Here is a 23581-nt window from a genome sequence, read left to right as displayed (position 1 = left end):
CTATCAGAAAACCAAAATCATGGTTTTTGCAAGGAAATGCAGACAGTACAGCTGGAGGATGGATAACCAGACAATTGAACAGGTTAAAGCCTTCAAATATCTGGGTATCGTTTTCCAGTCGACCGGGTCCTGGGATGTCCATCAAAAATATGCCAAAGAAAAAGCAGCTCAAAGTATTAAGATGCTGTCCCGCTTCTTTTACACGAAGGGGGGCAGATACATCCCAGCAGCCTTTGAAGTTTTTCAAGCAAAACCTCTGGTGCAGTTACTGTATGGGGCACAAATCTGGACGGGGAACCACTGCTCCAGTCTTGAAACTGTTCAGTCTAAATTCCTAAGGCAGATATTCGGCGTCCCCTCCTGTGTTCCAAACGCAGCATTACGACTCGAGGCCTGCCTTCCATCTGTAGAAACTCAGACCTGGCAAAGAACACTCAACTATTGGCTTCGTCTTAATCTAAATCCACCCGGTCTACTGCCTCTAGTAATGCAAGACCCTCACAAAAGCAAGTGGTTCAAAACTGTGCATCAAAAACTCCTTACATGCGGTCTGCATTCGCAGTCCCTACTATCAATGGGCCTCATTAAAGCAAAGAGTCTAATAGGCCAGCGCCTGAAAGACATTGAATGGCAAAACAACCTGACTATCTTAAAGAAACTGTGCCCATGGTATACCTACTTTCCCCCTTCCCATTTTGACTCTCCAGCTTCATATTTGTTTAAATTAACCATCCCAAAATATAGACGTGCCTTTACATTGGCTAGATGGGATGTTCTTCCTTCTGCCGTACTCGAAGGTCGTTACCAAAAGACTCCATTTGAAAAACGACTCTGCCCATGTGGAGATGGTAACACGGAAACAGTGTCCCACGTCCTCCTATCCTGCCCCCTTTACAAAGACCTAAGGAATGAGATTATTACTCCACTCATTCTCTCCAACCCCAGCCGTTCACAAGACATTACACTGTTTTTTCTCTTATCTGATACGGATAGTCAGATAACAGAGAAGGTCGCGAGGTACATCGAGAGAGCTGTGAAATTGAGGGCCACCATCTGAGTGACAGACTTGTTCATCTGACGGACCTCCTTCTGCTTGTTCTTATCTTCCTTTTATTCTTATTTTATTTTTAATTCTTGCATAGCTGTGGCCTGTTGGCTTTGCTAATAAAGTTTTGATTGATTCCGATTGATTAGTCATTGTTCCCAAGCTCCGTGGAAATAAGGATGTCTAATGGAGCTCACTCAAGGCTAATGAGGGCTGTAAAGAGAGAAATACCTTTGCTTATAGGTTTGTTCAGAGTGTTTCACATTTTCTAAGATGCTGAGCCTATGCCGGACAGCACAAGATGTCTTATGGAATTGTTTGGATGTATCTTTGATGTTTTTGCTCTGTTGTGAAGAAAGTTCTGCAAGTAAAGTTTTGAATAATGTCTAATGGGTCTGGACCAGGCGTCAGCAAACTTTTTCAGCACTGTCCCTCAGTGCTGTCCCTCAGACATTGTGGGGGGCTGGACTATATTTTGAAGAAGAAGAAAAAAGAATGAATTCCTATGCCCCACAAATAACCCAGAGATGCATAAAAGGACACATTCTACTCATGTAAAAACACACTAATTCCCGGACCGTCTGCAGGTCAGATTTAGAAGGCGATTGGGCCGGATCTGAACCCCAGGCCTTAGTTTGCCTACCCATGGTCTGGGCAATGCTTCATCCCCAAAGGAGTCTTATTTTTAAGCACCCAGTTGCTTCAAGCTGTGCAGTATTAATTTCTGCAATAGTAATTCCGTTCATTGAATTGCTCCAACTGGACTGAAGGCAGAGCACAATTACCTGTCCTTCACAGGTAGCTGGACCACTGAGACCAGCAGGCTCCATTGCAACCCCATATATGTGCACAACGTTCGCATTCACCTACAATATACATCCTGTAATAGACTGTCCAAAATGTATGGAATATAGATCACAATAACACGGAGCTGCTGCACACAAGGCTAGATGTTTCCATGGACACCTCTCTCTCTCTCTCTCTCTCTCTCTCTCTATATATATATATATATATAATTTTTATTGCATTTTCAATTTTATCATAATCACAGTTTCCATACATAATTCAGTAAACTCAAACATCACTCTATCCAAGCATCAACCTCCTCCTGCCCCTCTTTCTGACTTCCGCTCATATTTACTTTATTCTTAACATTTCCATAACCACTTTTTTACCTTCTCTCTTATTTTTATATTTCGCCCCATTAAATGTAAATCAGTTCCTTATATTCCCATTACAAAACATTTCAAATCTACGCTACAAACGTTTACAATGTTCTTTCATATATAATATGAATTTGCTCCAGTCCTTTTGCTCCAGTTTGTCACACTGATTCCGGATCTCCCCCGTCAACTTTGCTAACTCTACGTATTCCACCATCTTTAGTCCGCCATTCTTCCAATGTTGGAAGCTCCTGTGATTTCCATTTCTGAGCCAGAAGTACCTTTGCGGCCGTTGTGGCATACATAAACAGATTCACATCTATTATTTTTTTTGGAATTTCATCTCCAATTAAACCTAACAAAAACATCTCTGGTTTTTTACTGAAATTATATTAAAAGATATTTTTAAATTCATACGTGTATACCTGAAGAAGTGTGTCCACCCCCATCGTTCAGCCCGGACCCTGAGATCCAGCACCGAGGGCCTTCTGGCGGTTCCCTCATTGCGAGAAGTGAGGTTACAGGGAACCAGACAGAGGGCCTTCTCGGTAGTGGCACCTGCCACGTGGAACGCCCTCCCTTCAGATGTGAAGGAAATAAGTAGCTATCCTATCTTTAAAAGACATCTGAAGGCAGCCCTATTCAGGGAAGCGTTTAATATTTAACACTGTACTGTTTTTAACACTTGATTGGGAGCCACCCAGAGTGGCTGGGGAAGCTCAGCCAGATGGGCGGGGTATAAACAAATTATTATTATTATTATTATTATTATTATTATTATTAATTATTATTATTATTATTATTAATTTATTATATACCATGGACCTCCCTTTCAGGGGAGCTCGTGCACCAGAGAGTTCCCTTGGATTGTGTTCAAGGAAAGTTGGGATTGTAACCTTTCCAACACAGCGTGCCCTGTCTGTGGTGTGTCCATTTCTTTTTCATCTTCCTGTGTCTGCCTCAAGTCCACAGCAGCTTTGTGCTCCCCCTGTCCAAGATATCGGCCGCCAGGAAGAGGTGAGTTCAGGAAACGCAGGAAGTTATTTAAGGAGGAGGGTGCCCATCTCCTAAGCACATGTTTATGCCTGAACAATATCTTGTTTAAAAACCATATTAGGACTCCGCGGTGACAATGGTGGCCTTGCTAAAGGGCTGCGGCCGCAAACTACAGTCCAGCAGCTGCAGGAGCGAGTCTCCAGCTGGCAGATACAGAGCTACTTTTCCAGGCTTAGAAAATTAATTGGCATTGCAGTGTGAATTTTGCCTGCGTTGCACATTTTTAATGCAAATTTGGTCTCATTTCTGCAAAGCATTTGCCCCCCAAATCATGCCTTTTTGCATGTTATTTTCACAAATGCATGCATTTTTTAATGCAAACTTTACCCCGGTATTTGTGCACTTGGCTGGAGAATACCCTTGCAAAACTCATGAATGGTAAAGGGACCCCTGACCATTAGGTCCAGTCATGGCTGACTCTGGGGTTGCAGCGCTCATCTCGCTTTATTGGCCAAGGGAGCCGACGTACAGCTTCCGGGTCATGTGGCCAGCATGACTAAGCTGCTTCTGGCAAACCAGAGTGGCGCACGGAAACTATGTTTACCTTCCTGCCGGAGTGGTATCTATTTATCTACTTGCAGTTTGACGTGCTTTCGAACTGCTAGGTTGGCAGGAGCAGGGACCGAGCAATGGGAGCTCACCCCATCGCAGGGATTCGAACAGCCGACCTTCTGATCGGCAAGACCTAGGCTCTGTGGTTTAACCCAAAACTCATAGGATGGCTCTATTCTGGTTCTCTATTGCAAATTAGGCAGGTTTGCAAATTAAATTCTCATCCACCCCAAATTGTACATCTCTTTATCAGTACTGCAAGGCAGATGATCTCTCCCAGAGGCTTCTTATCTTCCTATCTAACACCATCACAACCCTTGGTTGAAACAATAAAATCTGCCCTTACTCTCTTCCTAGCTGTCTAGCATGACATCCTCCCGTTGTCTTTCCCCACCGTAAACATTATTGTCTCTATTCTTTTCTTTTTTAAAAAAAAAAATCTTCTCGGTCCTTGAAGCTTCCTCCCTTCTTTGTATTTATTTTCTTGTTTCTAAACTTGCACCAGTCCTGTTTCTCCCTTGCATCCCATTGTTCCCTGGGATGAAACTTCCGTCCGTCTTGAAATTGCAACATGGCAAAACTTCCTGGAGGTTCTGGTAGACTCTAGGTCAGTCTCTCATTTTAGGTTTCAGAGGAAATGTCTAGATCTCTCTTGCTGCTGGAAATCAGACCAGCACCAGAGCCTAGTTCTTTCTTAAATTACATAATACATATATATGCAATTTTACAGTGGCCGCTTAGGCGTCCCCACAAAGAAAGGACAAGAGATTTGTATAACATTTGCATGTATAGAGAGAGAGGATTATAGAAACAATTGCCATAACTTAAGAAGAAACACAATTCATATCATCATCATCATTTATTTGTACCCCACCCACTTTGACTGCGTTGCCTAAGCCACTCTTCCAACAGAATATAAAAACATAGTGAAAAGTCAAACATTAAAAACTTCCCTAAACAGGGCTGCCTTCAGATGTCTTCTAAAAGTCAGATAGTTGTTTGTTTCCTTGACATCTGATGGGAGGGCGTTCCACGGGGCGGGCGCCACCACCGAGAAGGCCCTCTGCCTGGTTCCCTGCAACTTCACTTCTCGCAGGGAGGGAACCGCCAGAAGGCCCTCGGCGCTGGACCTCAGTGTCTGGGCAGAACAATGTGGGTGGAGATGCTCCTTCAGGTATACTGGGCCGAGGCCATTTAGGGCTTTAAAGGTCAGCACCAACACTTTGAATTGTGCTTGGAAACATACTGGGAGTCAATGTAGATCTCTTAGGACCAGTGTTATATGGTCCCAGTGATTGCTCCCAGTCATTAGTCTAACTGCTGCATTCTGGATTAGTTGTAGATTCTGAGCCACCTTCAAAGGCAGCCCCACAGAGAGCGCATTGCAGTAGTCTAAGTGGGAGATAACCAGAGCATGTACCACTCTGGTGAGACTGTGCGCAGGCAGGTAGAACCTCAGCCGTCATATCAGATGGAGCTCTTAGTATAGTAGGGATACTGTGACCAGGTAATTGGTTTGCCTGCTCAGTCTGCTGTTCAGATGCTAACAGCTAATGGGCAACTTCCAGGTCCTCCCTGCCTTTCTGAAGCATAGTACACCAATTTTATTCTTAACATTTTCTGTCTGGCTTGCAATTCATCTCTGGGTCCAGTTCAAGGACTGATAAAAGCGCTTGGTACATCTCTCCTTCTCCCATATGCCCCTACCCTTACCTTAGCATTGTCCACAAAGGCTGTTCTCAGGGTGCCCTTTTGGTTTGAAGTTCAGAAAATGGCAGAGGAAGGGCCTTTTCAGTGGTGGCCCCCCCCCCCCCGGATGTAGAATTTCCCCAGGAAAGCTCACTTGGTGCCCACATAGTGGTTTTACCAGAGCTTTTAAGATATTTGGTGAGTGGGGGAGCTAGCTTCTGTTTGCTGGGTTTTACCCCTTGTATTTGACAGTTGGTTTTCACTATTGTGCTTTTCAAAAATTGCTTTTTATTTTGTGTTTGGTTTTTTATGGTGGTTGGAGTTTTAAAAGTTCATTGCGGGGGTTTTTTCCCCGCATCTTGGTTTTATTGCTGCATTTTATTGTGCAGTGCCTAGATAACTTTTTTAATGAGGTGTCTTAAAAAGACAAATAAGAAATGCCTGCAGATTGTTTTTTTTAGCTGCTGTCTTGTGCACTTATCAGGGAGTAAACCCCATTGAACTCTGCTGGGTTTACTTCTGAGTAGATGTGCGGCGGACTGGGCTGTTAGTATCTCAAGAGGGAGGGACTGTAATTCACTGGTAGAGAGTTTGCACTTGGGTACAGAGGTCTCAGGTCTCATCCCTGGCAATCGGGTCAGGAATCAAATTATGGCAAAGACCTCTGTCTGAGACCCTGGAGAGCTCCTGCAACCAGAGTATGCAGTACTGGGGGCAAATGGGCAGATAGTTGAGCTGGTATAAATCAATTTCCTATAACATGGTGACTTCCAGATGTTGGACTCCAATTCCTATCAGTTCTGGTCAGAGGATGATGGCAATTAATAGACTAACATCTGGGGTTGAAGAAGGCTCCAACCAAGAGTTTGAAAGGCACACTCACACCCCTTTTCTCTAGCTTTAAGGTCTTGGAAATCTCAAACATTATCCCTGAACACCGGGCAAAGTATTGAATTATTTTCCCGCTAATTGCACAGACTGCTGTGAATGCAGCGCATTGCCAATTGATTCATTTAATTTATTTGCAGACTAAGCAAAGTGGGTAATGCCCTCCCCCCCAAAAAGTGTTATTTACTGAGCTTGGGTCCTAGAACAATAGATAGGTAGTGAAATATACTCAGAGTCGAGTGTGAATTTCATGCTCTTTATTCAGCTCATAGTAGCAATGAATGAAACTTCCCCCGTTATTTACACAATGGGCCCCGCAAGATTGGCTAATTCCGGGCTGCTCCTGTAAGCCAATCAGGTTGCTGATTCACTTCATCCAGGAGCCTGATTGGCTGTTCCTGCAGGCCAATCAGGTCGCTGATTCCCTTCCACTTGGAGCTGGATTGGGTGGCTCCTGCGGACCAATCAAACTGCTGCATTCTGGATCCTACTGTTCTAGGATTCAGCTCAGTACATAACAGGTAGGATCCTAGAATGCAACAACCTGATTGGCCTGCAGGAGCAGACCAATCAGACTCCAGGAAGGAAGTAGAGTGAGCCAATCACACGGGACCCATTGTGTAAATAATGTATATAAAGCCTGAGGTTTTTGGGGAGGAAATCAATCACTGTTGCTATGAGCTGAAATAAAGAGCATGAAATCACTACTCGACTCTTAGTATATTTCAAAAAGCCTTCCTCCAGTTGCAGAAATGTGGATATTTGGGGGGGAAACCCATGCAGAATTTCAGGCATCACAAAATGAGCCAACAGTGTGACGCAGCAGCTGAAAAAGCCAATGCAATTCTGGGCTGCATCAATAGGAGTATAGCATCTAGATCAAGGGAAGTAATAGTGCCACTGTATTCTGCTCTGGTCAGACCTCACCTGGAGTACTGTGTCCAGTTCTGGGCACCACAGTTCAAGAAGGACACTGACAAACTGGAACGTGTCCAGAGGAGGGCAACCAAAATGGTCAAAGGCCTGGAAACGATGCCTTATGAGGAACGGCTAAGGGAGCTGGGCATGTTTAGGCTGGAGAAGAGGAGGTTAAGGGGTGATATGATAGCCATGTTCAAATATATAAAAGGATGTCACATAGAGGAGGGAGAAAGGTTGTTTTCTGCTGCTCCAGAGAAGCGGACACGGAGCAATGGATCCAAACTACAAGAAAGAAGATTCCACCTAAACATTAGGAAGAACTTCCTGACAGTAAGAGCTGTTTGACAGTGGAATTTGCTGCCAAGGAGTGTGGTGGAGTCTCCTTCTTTGGAGGTCTTTAAGCAGAGGCTTGACAACCATATGTCAGGAGTGCTCTGATGGTGTTTCCTGCTTGGCAGGGGGTTGGACTCGATGGCCCTTGTGGTCTCTTCCAACTCTATGATTCTATGAAATCTTACTTTATGAACTGGCTTTCTGGGTTTCAGGTTGAAGCCACCTTCCTGCCCTGGAAGTTGCCAATAGCTTCTCATTGTTTAAGTGTAGAAATGGCTTTCCTGCTCCTTCCTTGAGGAGTCTAGTCGTTCTTTCCTGCCAGTGACTCCCCTCCAGATCCCAGCCCATGTGCTTCCCAGATGTTTCTCATTAGTCACGCTTTCCCTCCTCCAAATCCGTTACTGATGCCCTAGACTGGCGCTCTTAACTTTCGCCCAATAAGGGGAAAGCAAAACACAGCAATGTTAAACCAGAAGGATTTTAAGGAGAGTTTCAGAGTGGGGTCTTTTTTCCCTTTCCTTTCCCCCCTTTTATAAAATCCCTGCTTAGTCAGCTTTTTCCAGCACAGGACGCATGGATGGACCCAGTGAGAGCAGAGACTGGAATACCTTCCCATCCACTCCCATGAAACTTTTGTTCGAATGCTTCTCCTTTTCCTCCTGAGAAGGAAAACGTGGCTTTTGCTCTTAGCCGATGCTCCTGGGGTTGTTGGGATTTTTTTTTGGGGGGGGGAGAATAGAGGTGGAGAAGGGGGGTGGCAGCTTCGTTGTCAGAAAGGCGGAGTCCGGCAGGATGTGTTTAAAAGTTCGCTGAAAAGTCTCCTTCTCAAGCTGGTGGGGCGTTAGTTTCACGAGACTTTTTACTGATGGGGATGCATATTCCCCGCTGCCTTCCTGAAGAAACGGTGGCTGTGGAAAAAATTTCTTGGGAAGATCTGGATGGCAAGGGAGCCTTCAGCCATGCCTTTGTGAGTAGCTTATTCCTATCAATTTCTCTCTGTTTTCGTCTCACGGCGTGAGAATCGGGGGAAGTATGGAGGAGATACCGTATCAGGGTGGGTGAGAACATGATATAAAAATGAAATGCTACCAAACCACTGCATTTTAATTCTCCTGCTTTCTTTTCCACTGCCTCAAAACCCACTTTTCCTTAAAAAGGTAAAGGTACCCCTGCCCGTACGGGCCAGTCTTGACAGACTCTGGGGTTGTGCGCCCATCTCACTTAAGAGGCCAGGGGCAGTCCTCATCATACAGGAGTTTTCCAGACCCACCAAGTGTCCCTGTTTTCCAGATTTACAGACGCCGTCCCGCAGTGGCGTAGCGTGGGGGGGATGGCATGGGGGGTGCAGGGGGGGACCGGGTGCAACATCTGGGGGTTAGGGTTAGGGGGCGCAAATCCACGGGTTAGGGGGCACAAATTACTTGCCTTGCCCCGGGTGCTGACAACCCACGCTACGCCACTGCTGTCCCGGTCTCTGATTGTCCCGCGTTTCCTTAGGACGCCCCTATTTTCACCGGAGAAATGTTGGAGGGTGTGGACTTCTCCTGAGCTTCCTATCCCACCTCTCTCTTTCCCTGTTATCTGTAGAACACATTCCTTGCATTATGTGCCGGCCTTTGGAGCTCATGTAACGGTGAGGAAGACGAGAGATCTCAGCTATGGCGTTCAGTCAAAGAAAAGGTCTGTTGCCTTTGAGCGCTCAGGCCACAATGCACACTTCTTAAGGCACTTTCCCAAATGTATCGAGCTTCCGTCCAGCCACACCCCGCTCCTAAAGTTCCAGGGCAATCCGATTTACTCTTCAGTAAGCCTCCCAGAGTGGTTTGTTGAGCATTCATCCTGATTTATCCGCAAGGAATTCGGATAGCATTGCATCAAAGCAAAGCATTATCCTACACCTCCCAGTGCATTTCTTATTGTAAAAGGACTTATTTTGGGGGGAAGCGGGTTTCTTGCGCAAGACACCTCTCCCCCAATGAACTTCAACTGCACAACCTGAATCTGCCGGCATGTGATTGAATAGCAACACTCTAGTAGCATCCTCAGTTTAATGGGGCTGCCTAGCGAATACAGTTTGTGGTCTTCTTACAACCCAAGCTCCAACTGCAACGAGTCCTGTATCTCTCTTAAAGTCTGTATTTTGAAGTCTAAAAGATAGATAGCAGTGTGTTTGTGTTCTTGGGCCTGCGGAAGTGCATCCCATAATTTGTTAGTCTTTAATGGGCTACAGCAGGATCCTTAGTTGTCTTAATGCAACAGACTAAAAGCCCAAGGCTTTGTACGTATTATTGTTTACAGTGGTACCTCAGGTTAAGTACTTAATTCGTTCCGTAGGTCTGTTCTTAACATGAAATTGTACTTAACCTGAAGCACCACTTTAGCTAATGGGGCCTCCTCCTGCTGCTGCGCCGCCACCGCACAATTTCTGTTCTCATCCTGAAGCAAAGTTCTTAACCCGAGGTACTATTTCTGGGTTAGCGGAGTCTGTAACCTGAAGCATCTGTAACCTGAGGTACCACTGTATGTACTTAGCCTTACTTCCACCTGAACGTATGACAACCCTAATATGTTCTTATCACAATTGTCCCTGCACAAACTTTCCCATCACCAGAGCATAAGATATCTGGATCCACATTTTAGTAATAAATAAATGCGTAAATAGAATAATCCTGTGTCCCCAGGCCTCACATATGTACCCTGTGAATCAGCACAGCTTACGAAAACAACAGAGTCTTTGAAAACAACATGGCAGCACACGGCCACCCAGGCAGTGGCGGAGGAAGCTGTTTGGGCGCCTGGGGCGGTGTGCCCAGGGGCGGGGCAAGCTGCCCATAGAGATGGGGTGAGCCACCCGTAGGGGCAGGCCGCACCACGGAGCCTCTGGAGGATGCCTGCCTCCTCCCACTCAGCCACCCTATAGCTGGGGGGGAGGCAGCGGGAGGACCGTTTGGGCAGCGCAGAGCTTGCGCATCTCCAAGCCACCGCGTCACTCCCAGGAGAGACGTGTGGCTTGAGCGCACTGCAGGCCCCACGGTGAGTGCCGCCCAGCATTTTGTCACCCCCCTCAGCGGTGACACCCGGGGCGACCCACACCCACCGCACCCCCCCTTTCTCCATCCCTGAACCTAGGCCAATGAAGTCATGCTTTAATAAAAAATTGAGGGGAGAGATAGAAGGAAGTCAGTCAGTGATTGTGACTCATGGTTTTTACAATGCATAATTATTCGTTATACAAGGAAGTCTTTATGGCACTCCTACTTAGAAGCTGAGCTATTATCAGCCCCATTTTCCACCCTGAGTTTGTACCAAGCCAGTCCCTCTGACCAAACATAGTTTGGTGGAATCTACACACACACACACATATATAAAAAAAGCTGGGAAAATGCTTTTTTGAAAAATACATTGAATTTTGCATCGATCACTGTCTCCATTCGAGTGTCACATTTGTATATTACACTTTACAACACATTTGAAACGTTATATTCGCAGCTGTGTAGCTGAGCCCTTTGTTAACAGTCAGAGGCAGAGCTGTAACACAGGCTATCCATTCACATTGGAAGTCTTGTGGGAAGTTTAAATGATGTTTCTCCTGCTAGCTGAATAAAGACTGAAGAGGATATAGAAAGGAGAGTTTCCTTCTAGCAATGAACCATTCTGTCTTCCTCAGAAAACTGCTATTTGTGATTATTATTATTATTATTAGCATTTTAAGATCACTCTTCCACTGAAAAAGTTTTACAAGTACAGTGGTACCTCGGGTTAAGAACTTAATTCATTCTGGAGGTCCGTTCTTAACCTGAAGCTGTTATGTACCACTTTAGCTAATGGGGCCTCTCGCCGCGGCTGCGCAATTTCTGTTCTCATCCTGAAGCACAGTTCTTAACCTGAGATACTATTTCTGGGTTAGCGGAGTCTGTAACCTGAAGTGTTTGTAACCTGAAGCGTCTGTAACCTGAGGTACCACTGTATCAGTGTGAAGACAGTACCTGCCATCAGGTTTACCACGTCAAAGACACAGCATGAAAGGAAAAGGGAATTGAGAGGGAGGAGGAAAAAAGGACGCTCGGGCACTTGGGCTTAAGGTACAAAATTCCCATAATGGCCTGCTGGAATGGAACCATGTGGAGAGGAGTTGACAAATATTGCAGCAACGGATGCCAACAAGAGACAGCATTTGTGCTGGGCTCTGTACCAGGCCAGGGGAATCCATCCCTGAACCTGCCCCAAATCGTGGAGCTTCTCCTGAGGCCTGCTCTGGGCTCTGCCCCCAGCTCACCCACGCCATACTAGAAGCCTGGACTTCAATAAGGAACGCTCACTCCGGCAAGACAGTCCATGGGCAGGTAGGGTGTCAGCCTGCGTACCAGATGGAGCTGGTAGTCAGCTGCCCTCAACACAGAATTGACCTGCGTCTCCATGGACACCTGTGAGTCCAAAATGACTCCCAGGCTGAGCACCTGGCCCTTCAGAGGCACAGGAAACACAGTTGTTGCTGTTGTTGTTGTTAGCTGATTTTTTATACTGCCCCATACCTGGAGGTCTCAGTTGTCCAAAAAAGACAGCTAGCAGCTTTAACTGTGAGGAAACTGTGGTGCTCTCACAACAGGAGCAGCATCTTGCAGGTCAACAGCAATCTGGCCTGTTGAGTTACTACAGCTCTGAAGTCCCTCTGAAGAATCATAGAATCATAGAGTTGGAAGAGACCACAAGGGCCATCGAGTCCAACCCCCTGCCAAGCAGGAAACACCATCAGAGCACTCCTGACATATGGTTGTCAAGCCTCTGCTTAAAGACCTCCAAAGAAGGAGACTCCACCACACTCTTTGGCAGCAAATTCCACTGTCAAAACAGCTCTTACTGTCAGGAAGTTCTTCCTAATGTTTAGGTGGAATCTTCTTTCTTGTAGTTTGGATCCATTGCTCCGTGTCCGCTTCTCTGGAGCAGCAGAAAACAACAATTGATGCAGCCCAGAATTGCATTGGCTTTTTTAGCTGCCGCATCACACTGTTGGCTCATGTCAAGTTTGTGGTCAACCAAGACTCCTAGATCCTTTTCACATGTACTGCTCTCAAGCCAGGTGTCACCCATCTTGTATTTGTGCCTCTCATTTTTTTTGCCCAAGTGCAATACTTTACATTTCTCCCTGTTAAAATTCATCTTGTTTGTTTTGGCCCAGTTCTCTAATCTGTCAAGGTCGTTTTGAAGTGTGATCCTGTCCTCTGGGGTGTTAGCCACCCCTCCCAGTTTGGTGTCATCTGCAAATTTGATCAGGATGCCCTTGAGTCCATAACCAAGTCGTTGATAAAGATGTTGAATAAGACTGGGCCCAAGACAGAACCCTGTGGCACCCCACTAGTCACTCTTCTAGTCATTGTGACGGAGAAAGTCCACAATACAGAAGCCCAAATAGGTTCTGCAGAGGGTAGATAGCTGGCAGAACTCTGGATTGCATATGTTAGACTGTCATTTCGAAAAATGTGTTTGTTCTAAATAAACTTTAAGTAAGGCAAAAAAAAAAAAATACTAAGGAACGCTAGGTATCATGGCGCACAAACCAGGAATTGCTTGATGGGCTTAAGATCCACTTCCGGTTTGACCTCACTAGGGGACATTAGGCAGCCCCCTCCCCCTGTTCTCTTGGCCACAACCGTACAATATGCTTAGAACAGAGGTTCTCTAATTTTTTTTCTCTGGGCCATGCTTTTAGAATATAAATGTGCTCAATGCCACAGTGAATTCTTTATTGAAAATAATAATAAAAAAGAGTCGGCTCCCAGCAGTGCTTGATTTATGACATAGAACACAGCTACTATAAAACGATCATGGGACATGCTGAAGGTATAAAACAAGGCAGCTACTGTACATAAGAAAGCGAATCATTTCCCAAAATACAATTATAAACGAGCCTCTTCCATATGTACCTTTTGCCAGATAATCTCATTTATCTAATTAGAGACAAACTAACTCTCGTCTCCTGATCAATGCAAAGAAGCGGCCTTTCTCTTTCCTGCTCTTTCTTATTGGTTAGAATGAAAAATTCCTGTTCATAAAAATATGCCTGTAGGAGAAAAGCCAGTGCTCTGGAAGAAAGGTGTGGATACTGTTCTTGGTTGTGTGTGTGTACACACACACTATACTATACAGTCATACCTCATGTTACGTCCGCTTCATGTTACGTTCTTTCAGGTTATGTCCTGGGGCGACCCAGAAGTACCGGAAAGGGTTACTTCTGGGTTTTGCCGCTTGTGCATGCGCAGAAGCGCAAAATGACGTCACACACATGCACAGAAGTGGTGGATCACAACCTGCATGTGCTCAGATGCACTGCTGCGGGTTGTGTTCTTTTCATGTTGCGAACGGGCCTCCGGAACGGATCCTGTTCGCAACCAGAGGTACCACTGTACTATACTATGCTATGCTATACTACATTGAAATGTTTAAATGCTTCTTTGATGGTGCTTGAATCTTCCCACAACACTTACCATCCTCTCCTGTCACACCTTTTGAGAACCACCGGTTTAGAATAATGCTGCCCTACCTTACAGAGCTGTTGTTGTGAGAATTACTGAGATGTGGTAAGCACTGTGGAAATGCTAAGTGCGGTGGCACCTCTGCTTAAGAACTTAATTCGTTCTGGAGGTCCGTTCTTAACCTGAAACTGTTCTTAACCTGAGGTACCACTTTAGCTAATGGGGCCTCCCGCTGCCTCTGCGCCGCCGGAGCACGATTTCTGTTCTCATCCTGAAGCAAAGTTCTTAACTTGAGGTACTATTTCTGGGTTAGCGGAGTCTGTAACCTGAAGCGCCTGTAACCTGAAGCATATGTAACCCAAGGTACCACTGTAAATGTTATTAGAGATATGAAAACACAGCCCAAAACTGCCAGAGGGTCTCAGAATAGGGTTCGCCAATGGCACTTGGCTCCACAGCCTGCAAAGCAATTTTACCCAGCCTCTGATGGCTCTGCCCAGTCTTTATCAAGAGGGAAGTCCAGGCTGTGCCCTGGGTTTCCTCTTGTAAGGAAAAAGTGTGTACAAAGTTCTTGTGTGTCACAGGGAGATTTCATACCTCTCTGACTCAGTGCCTCTATTTTTAGAATTGTAGAAAGCTGCCTTATACAGTGGTACCTCGGGTTAAGAACTTAATTCATTCTGGAGGTCCGTTCTTAACCTGAAACCTTTCTTAACCTGAGGTACCACTTTAGCTAAAGGGGCCTCCCGCTGCCGCTCCGCGATTTCTGTTCTCATCCTGAGGTAAAGTTCTTAACCCGAGGTACTACTTCCGGGTTAGCGGAGTCTGTAACCCAGCCTTTCTCAACCTGTGGGTCCCCAGATGTTGTTGAACTACAACTCCCGTCACTCCTAGCTAGCAAGGCCAGAGCTCAGGGATGATGGGAGTTGTAGTCCAACAACATCTGGGGACCCACAGGTTGAGAACCACTGCGTGTAACCCGAAGTGTTTGTAACCTGAGGTACGAAGTCAGACTGATGGTCCATCTAGCTCAGTGAGGTTTGCACTGACTGGCAGCAGCTCTCCAGGATTTCAGAGTGGGTCAGATCCCAACCCTGCCTGGAAATGTCTGGGATTGAACCCGGGTACTTCTGCATGCAAAGCAGATGCACTACCGCGGCTGCAGCTCATTTCCTGCCCATCCACCCTGGCAGAAGGGTGAGGGGAGGGAGCATACCTATGCAAAGGTCTGTGGCGCAGGGACACGGGTGGCGCTGTGGGTTAAATCACAGAGCCTAGGACTTGCCGATCAGAAGGTCGGCAGTTCAAATCCCTGTGACTGGGTGAGCTCCCGTTGCTCTGTCCCAGCTCCTTCTAACCTAGCAGTTCAAAAGCACGTCAAAGTGCAAGTAGATAAATAGGTACCACTTTGGAGGGAAGGTAAACAGCGTTTCCGTGCTCTGCTCTGGTTCGCCAGAAGTGGCTTAGTCATGCTGGCCACATGACGTATTGCAGTATTTTAATATTTTGATGTATTACAGTATTTTAATATTTTTTGGAAGCCGCCCAGAGTGGCTGGGGAAGCCCAGCCAGATGGGCGGGGTAGAAATAATAAATTATTATTATTTATTATTATGACCCGGAAGCTGTACGCCGGCTTCCTCAGCCAATAAAGTGAGATGAGCACCAGACCCCCAGAGTCGTCTGTGACTGGACCTAATGGTCAGGGGTCCCTTTACCTTTATCTTTATGCAGTACCTGCTGCATATGATTTATTGTCATTTTTTATCCATTATTTAAGTTACTCTTATGCAGAAACAGGGGAGGCAGAGCATATATAAGCCTTGGGAAACTCCCAATAGAAAGCAGGTGGGATAGCTCAGTCGGCAGAGCATGAGACTCTTAATCTCAGGGTTGTGGGTTTGAGCCCTATGTTGGGCAAAAGGATTCCTGATTGCAGGGGGTTGGACTAAATGACTCCCGTGGTCCCTGCCCACTCTACAATTATGGTGTATCAGCAGCATCTTCTGTGGGACAGACCGGCATTAACTGTGCTTCGACCTCCCTTGTCCTTTTCTTGCAGGTTATAAATGATTAGCCCCTATGACAAACATGAGCTGGAGTTTCCTCACCCGCCTGCTGGAAGAAATCCACAATCACTCCACTTTTGTGGGGAAGATCTGGCTGACGGTCCTGATCGTCTTCCGCATCGTCCTGACGGCCGTCGGGGGCGAGTCCATCTACTCGGATGAGCAGAGCAAGTTCACCTGCAACACCAAGCAGCCCGGCTGCGACAACGTCTGCTACGATGCCTTCGCCCCGCTGTCGCACGTCCGCTTCTGGGTCTTCCAGATCATCATGATCTCCACCCCTTCCGTCATCTACTTGGGCTACGCCATCCACAGAATCGCCAGGTCCTCCGAGGAGGAGAAGAAGAGGTTCCGGGGCTTCAAGAAGAAGAAGCAGTTTGCGCTCAACTGGCAAGCCGTCCGCAACCTGGAGGACCCCCTGGGAGCCGAGGAGGAAGAGCCCATGATTGTGGATGATGTGGCGGAAAGCGAAGAGAAGGTCAAGACGAAGGAGGAGAAGAAGAAAGAGCAGCAACAGAAGAAGCACGACGGCAGGAGACACATTCAAGAGGAGGGCTTGATGAAGATCTACGTCTTCCAGCTCCTCACCAGAGCCTCTTTCGAAATCTGCTTCTTGATAGGGCAGTACATGCTCTATGGCTTTGAGGTCACGCCCTACTACCTTTGCACCCGGCAGCCGTGCCCCCACGACGTCGACTGCTTTGTCTCGAGGCCGACGGAGAAGACCATCTTCCTCCTGGTGATGTACGTGGTCAGCTGCCTCTGCCTCCTCCTCAACGTGGCCGAGATGTGTCATCTGGGCATCGGCACCATCCGCGACGCCATCCGCGACCGGAAGGTGCACAGCTTCCGCCAGCCGCCCTACAATTATGCCGCCTACCCGAAGAACATCTCCTGCCCCCCGGAATACAACCTGGTGGTGAAGTCGGACAAGCAGGCCAAGGTCCCCAACAGCCTGATGGCTCACGAGCAGAACCTGGCCAACGTGGCCCAGGAGCAGCAGTGCACCAGCCCCGACGAGAACCTCCCGCCGGACTTGTCCACGCTCCACAAACACTTGCGGGTGGCTCAGGAGCAGCTGGACATTGCTTTCCAGAGCTACAACCACACGCAGGCGAATGGGCAGCCGTCCAGAACCAGCAGCTCGGCTTCCGGCGGGATGGTGGCAGAGCAGAACCGGGCCAACACCGCGCAGGAGAAGCAAGGCGCCAAGCCCAAAGCCAGCTCGGAGAAAGGTAGCTCAAACGGCAAGGATGGGAAAAACTCTGTGTGGATCTAACAAGGTATATAGCCTGATGACGACGAGGTGAGGGTGGCTTCTCTGTCGGGAACGGAACCGGCCCCAAGATGGCGCTAGCAATGGGGTTCTTTTTGGGGGTCTTGCCAAATGAGCAATGCATTTCAGGACCATCTAGTGGGTTGGCAAGAAGCCTCTCTGCGCCATCCTTCACCAAGCCTGCCCCCTCGATGCACGAATCAGCTACCTGGAAGTGGCAGAACCCTTTGCACATGTCTTGTTACTCCTAAAGAGAAGTCACGAGGTTGTGCCATGATGCTTTCAGAGTATATTTCTGGGCAGTGTCCCCTGTCAGATGGAACGGGGAGAGCGTGTGCTGGTTGCAAGGCCTGCCCTCCAGTTAAATGGCTTATCCCCGTGATGTAGAGGGCCTGGGACTCCAGTTTGCTCAGTATGGCTCTCAGGTATCACCTCCCTTGCTGTGCTGGTTGCATTTGTGATGCCTTCCCTTCTTCTGCTTTCCCCATTCCTTTGCTTTCCTCCTTGCCAATCCATCCTTTTCTGCGTTCCACACTTGCCAATCTATCCATTGCTGCCTCTTACATTTTCTCCTTAAGTTTGATACCTGATAGGTTGTGCATGAACTGGAAATCGTGTCACTTCTGGCTGCATCAATTCCAACGGCAGCCCACACCAGCTTGCAAGTTTGTGGTCAGGGCCTGGGTTTACGGAGGAAAAAGTGTGAGAATTCTGCACCCAAGGCTTTATTGCATCAAGACCACTGTTCCTCCATAGGGGGTTGTCTGTGCTAAGCAACTGTCAGTCCAAACTATGCCTCCCCTTTCCTCCTTCTATTCTGCTTTAAATGACTGAAATAACCCTTTTAATTTCTAACCTCGTTGGTGGAACACAACCTGCCCGCCTGCAGAAGCTGCTGCAACATCTTACAACGCTGCTCTGAGTAGTTGATCAGGTTTGCAGGAAGACCACCGCTGCACTTCCTAAAGGTTTACTAATCCATATACATAGCCATGCCCTCCTCTGAACTGTTTAATGGCTTCCGCAAAGCAGGAGTCAGCTTTCCAAGACGAGGCTGAAACCCCAAATCTAGCATGTCTGTGGGATTTTCACAGTTGACTTCAGTGGAGTCACCTGCTTCAGAGATGCGCAGCGTTTACTCCCTTGATCCTCGGCAGTGAGCTGAGAAGCAGACAAGGACATTTTCTTCCTTTGCAGTGGAAAATGGAGCATTCCCTTCGGCCACTGTCACTGAGAAGGGTTTTTAACCACTGCTTGTACCACACCCTAACCAAAAGTGCCTTAAGTAACGCTGCAAAGACGGAACACCTGAACACTTGTGATATCTTTGTTGTGTCTCTGTGTAGAGTGGGGATGTGGGGGGAAACCTGTGGCTCTGCAGATCTTCTGGGACTCCAGAAGTCAGTGTGCCCACCTCCCAGATGTGGCCGCCCTCACTTTCCTCCACCTGAGCATGGATGTTGCAGATAATCAGCATACCAGTTGCTCGGGCATGTGGACAAAGCCAGCATCTGAGGAGTACCCATAATTTGCAGGGAAATTGATCACGGTGTTGCATTTGCAAGCACTTACACATCTGCGTGTGGAAAAGCACTCAGGCAATATGTATTATATTTTCAAAATGAAATATTGAGCTGGGTCTCCCCTTGCCAAATTGCAATAGATCTCTGTGTGGTTGAAACCAAACCTCTGTTTCAGGCATGGGGAACCTATAGCTCTCATTGCCAGACTATAATATTCAGCATCCTTGACCACTAACCATGATGGCTGGACAGACTGGGAGTCCTGCAACAAATGGATGACCACCGTCGCTTGCCCCTGCTCCATTTGGTCCTCGGAGTCTAGAGACTGCAAACGTCTCTAGAGACCAGTTTGCCTCAGGAACTGAGGTCGGGATAGTGTCCTTGCCATACAATGGGTAAGCCAAAATCGTGGTCAATATTTATGATAAATTGGGATTCATTTTGGAGGAAGAGAGTCTCTTTGCTAACATAAGAAGGGGGGTTGTAAATGTAGTGGGGTTGCCAACTCCCCTTTTCCAATCGGAGGCTGTGGTTTTAGCAGCTGTGTGGCAGGCAGATGTTTGACAGGTGCAGTCCTCTCCAAAATGATGGGGAGCGCAAACACTGTTGAATTTCTGTCTGTTGTGTGGCTGCTGGAAGTATGTCTTGGAAAAGGAGGCAACCATAGCTAACTTGTCGACAAGCAGTTAGTTGGAGGAGGGAAAATTACATATGCAGTCAAGGAAACAGTAAAATAAAAGTCAATTGCTTTCCCATCAGGCAAGAGCTCTATAATCTCAGGGAACAGAACACAGAACAGGGACAACATCTGGGCTCCATTTCCAATTTGGGGTAGAAGGAAATCAATATTCCAGGGATGAAGCAGGGCTAAATCTGTTCCGGGATTCACCAGATCTGAGCCCCAGCACCTACCATATTTTTTGCTCTATAACTCACTTTTCCCCTCCTAAAAAGTAAGGGGAAATGTGTGTGCGTCTTATGGAGCGAATGCAGGCTGCGCAGCTATCCCAGAAGCCGGAACAGCAAGAGGGATTGCTGCTTTCACTGGAGCAACGATCCCTCTTGCTGTTCTGGCTTCTGAGATTCAGAATTTTTTCCCCTTGTTTTCCTCCTCCAAAAATTAGGTGCGTCTTGTGGTCTGGTGCGTCTTATGGAGCGAAAAATACGGTACCTTCAGTGAAAGCTGATGGCTCGGCCTATATTTTGAAGGGATGATGGAGCAGAAATTAACATCATGGCAAATCTGTGGGTCGTGAAGTGAGGGCTTCATGGAAGAGAGGGCTTTTGGTGGCTACTGACCTGGAAAACGCAGGAGGGGAGAGGGCTCTTGGGCTCTGATCCCTGCTTACAGGTTTCCCACAGGTCAGCCATTGTGAGAACAGGATTGTGGATTAGATGAGCCATTGACTTGACGCAGCAGACTCTCCTTATGCTATGTTCGTATCCACTGCCGGCATGGAAGTCTTCCAGTTTCTTTCTTTCTTCTCTGAATATCACTCCTGGGTTACCGGGGAAAAAAACATTGGGGGTTGCCCAGAGGAGCTGCAGCTACAAGTCTCTCCACAACCAACAAAAAAAATCCCCATACCTTTGCAATTTGCTGATTTTAGCACTCTTTCAAATTCAAAACTCAAGCAGACAGTTTCGGAGCCTTTTGGCTTGAGCACCAGCGGAAATTGTGGTGCTGAGAAGCAGGAGGGCAGCTTTTCATGGTGGCATCCCCATACTGAAATTGTCAGGGAACTGCCATCGGAGCTAGAGGCAGAGGCAAGGCTCCAAAGCGATGCTGGAGAGGGGCCCAGCAGGGAGAGAGGCAGCTCATCGGCTGGGGAAGGAAATCAGCGTAACACCAGGGCTAAAGGGGGGCAGATGGGGGAATCGGCGAGGGGGCTCCAGGACTCCTCGCTGGAGACCAGCGGGGAGAGCACGGGTCCTCCGCTACCCACACCCACCCTGCGCAGAAGACTTCCGCGCAGGGAGAGTAGGCGGAGACTTGGCGTCAAAGAACTTCTTTGCTGGAAGAGGTTCAAGAAACGCCCACTGACGGATTCTGCCAGCGACTGAAACAGCCACAGAGTGAAGGGCTGTCCAGACAGAAAGGGTTCACCCAGGTAACCTAGCCAGGAGCGGCGGCAACTTACGCACGAGCAACCCCTATAACCATTACAGAAATAGTTGTGTGAATCAGCTGCCATCAGGCTGTTTTCTTGCTTAAACTTTGATATAAGGAGCTCTAGAGATTTGAACAGATTACCCCTGAGCACACACAGAGTGCACTCCCTGCTCCTCTTTGTTGCCTGCCACTGAGGAGCCCCTGTAGTTTCTCATTCAGGTGTTAGGAAGAAAGTCTTACAATTCTGGATGCAGTGAATGCAGGTATATTTGAATCTCTGCTCTTTTCCCAAAAGTGTTGGAGGGTGGGTGGGAATAAAGCACTGGGAGGTTTAATAAAAAAAAAATTCAGAAGGTGAGAAAAAAAATAAACATATCTGCCATTTTTCATGGCAAGGAGACTCATTGCTCCACAATGCAACCTTCCCTTCCCTAGGGAAATAGGTTGTCCCCAGGGGGCCTCCATTTGTAATGGGACTACAACTCCCATCATCCCCTGTCCATCGGCTGGGCTGTCTGGAACTGTTGGGAGTTCAAGTCCAACAAGCTCCCTGTTCCTGTCGGAGATGTAAATCACACCAGGCACAAATACTGGGTGTCATTATGAAATACCCTTTCAAAATTTCAATTCACATGGCCATTTTGATACTGTAATCAAGGAAAACGCCGTAAAAATATATAGCTCCCAATGCAATTTCTTTGGCGACAAATCGCTGCTCTACAGCGCCCTCTGGTGTCACATTTTTATAGCACATTTTTAAAGTTATAACTCCCCAGTGTAGATTAGTCCCTGAAGCCTCAACCATTTTTATCTTTGTCCTGGTGAACAGCATTGTGGTCATCATCATCATCATCAGCACAATATCGCTATAGACAACAGTCCACCAAGCTTCTGCTTTTGAAAGAATGAAGCAAAAACAAAAACAGTGGAACCAGGGGTGGGGGGCACTTTGCAGCAATGACTTCAGTGTTAAAATGGCTGTGTGAATATCCCACATCCCTTTTCAGACTTCGTCCTAGCAAATAGAGAGGCTTCTTGAGTTTCTTCAAACCTTTCCCATCCGTTTCCTCCAAGTCTGTGGCCGCTGGCTAATCGCTTGTTCCCAAAATGAGAAGAGAGCAAATCGGAAATTACAGGAAAATTCTGGCTAGTGGCCATGAACTCCCTGTAGGTTTACGTAAGGGTGATGGAGGAACTATCCTTTCCAATTCTTGCCCCAATGAAGATAAAGGTAAAGGGACTCCTGACCATTAGGTCCAGTTGTGGCCAACTCTGGGGTTGTGGCGCTCATCTCGCTTTACTGGCCGAGGGAGCTGGCGTACAGCTTCTGGGTCATGTGGGCAGCATGACTAAGCCACTTCTGGCGAACCAGAGCAGCGCACGGAAATGCAGTTTACCTTCCCGCTGGAGCGGTACCTATTTATCTACTTACACTTTGTGCTTTCGAACTGCTAGATAAATAGATGCAAATTTAGTCAACTCCTTCTACACTCCAGTGTTACTGCAATGACCCCAGTGGGAGAAGGAAAATAGCAAGTGTTCATAGAAAGTGGCAGGTGTTGCCAGATTTGTGCATACGCTACTTCACTTTACAACTGCATTGGAACGCAGAAGTTATCGTGAATTTTCGTTCAGAAGCCTTTCAAGGGACCCTGTCTTGTGGTATCTATTGCATTAAAAAAATGTGATTCCCTGCAAAGAATAAGCAACATACAATAATGATCTGCAGTAGAGAAAGTTTTTAAGAACCCATCGTTTTAACTATTAAAGTCAACACTTCCTCACAAGGCACCCTGGGAATTGTAGTTTTATGAAGGAGACTGAGATCTGCCACAAAGAAATTGCAACACTTTCCCTGCAGTTCCCAGGCGGTCATGTGGGAAGCTCTAACAGTTAATATGGTTTTTAAAAGGTTTCAAGTTTAAAAACCAGAACAGAAGCCAGATTATGCTGTCACTCACATTCCATTCCACTGGAAAATACTTGAAATTAACTAAAAGGCCATAACAAATCTATGCTGTTATATTACTATTTTTTTGTACTAACTTGCAAGTTGTATGAGAAACGTTTCGAGTGCAAAACTGACTCTTTTCTCTGTAAATATTTTTCATGTAAATTGTTACCGTTGGATTGTATTTAGAATGATAGGACATTTTAAAAAGCAACAGCACAAAACTGTTGGATGTTCGTTGTTCAATACTAATAAAATGGAATCAAACTTTTGATCTGGTTTGTTGTATGAGAAGTGCAATGCAATTATGTAGAAGGGTTAATGTGTCCTTCAAAGGTGGTTTTTTTTTAATGCAGCCACGAGGACATGTTTCCATGTTTGCTACATTATAACTCCTAACAATAAAACACAGGGTAAAGACATACTTGATGTAAAGATTGCTGCCACTCATCAGCCAAGATTCCTCCTGATGTCAATCACAACAGCTGAAATACCAGCACATGGAACACTGGCTCACCTGTCAATCTTCCCT

At 46.8% G+C, this 23581-nt stretch overlaps 1 protein-coding gene and 1 long non-coding RNA gene across 5 annotated transcripts in view; both read left to right on the top strand.

Annotated features, from left to right (window-relative positions):
* Positions 1–19743, top strand: part of GJC2 (gap junction protein gamma 2) — an 88298-nt gene extending 68555 nt beyond the window's left edge. For 3 of the 4 annotated variants that reach the window (XM_081882606.1, XM_081882605.1, XM_081882604.1), the window contains one exon: positions 16180–19743. In XM_081882606.1, coding sequence (XP_081738732.1) covers positions 16200–17465 — 1266 coding nt within the window. In that variant the 5' untranslated portion in view covers positions 16180–16199 and the 3' untranslated portion in view covers positions 17466–19743. Of the gene's footprint in view, positions 1–8033; positions 8615–16179 lie in introns of those variants that run through there. The other variant, XM_081882603.1, reaches the window with a different exon arrangement.
* The window catches only part of LOC309353458, a 339290-nt gene extending 315969 nt beyond the window's left edge, over positions 1–23321 (top strand). The window contains exon 2 of the long non-coding RNA XR_014161872.1: positions 22554–23321. This is a non-coding gene — a long non-coding RNA (uncharacterized lncRNA). The remainder of the gene's footprint in view (positions 1–22553) is intronic.
* The last annotated feature ends 260 nt before the right edge of the window (positions 23322–23581 follow it).

The sequence above is a fragment of the Podarcis melisellensis genome (assembly GCF_964234715.1).
Source record: "Podarcis melisellensis genome assembly, chromosome: 12".
Taxonomy (NCBI): Eukaryota; Metazoa; Chordata; class Lepidosauria; order Squamata; family Lacertidae; genus Podarcis; species Podarcis melisellensis.
Note: the sequence above shows the minus strand (reverse complement) of the source record. Positions and strands in the feature narration are given on the sequence as shown.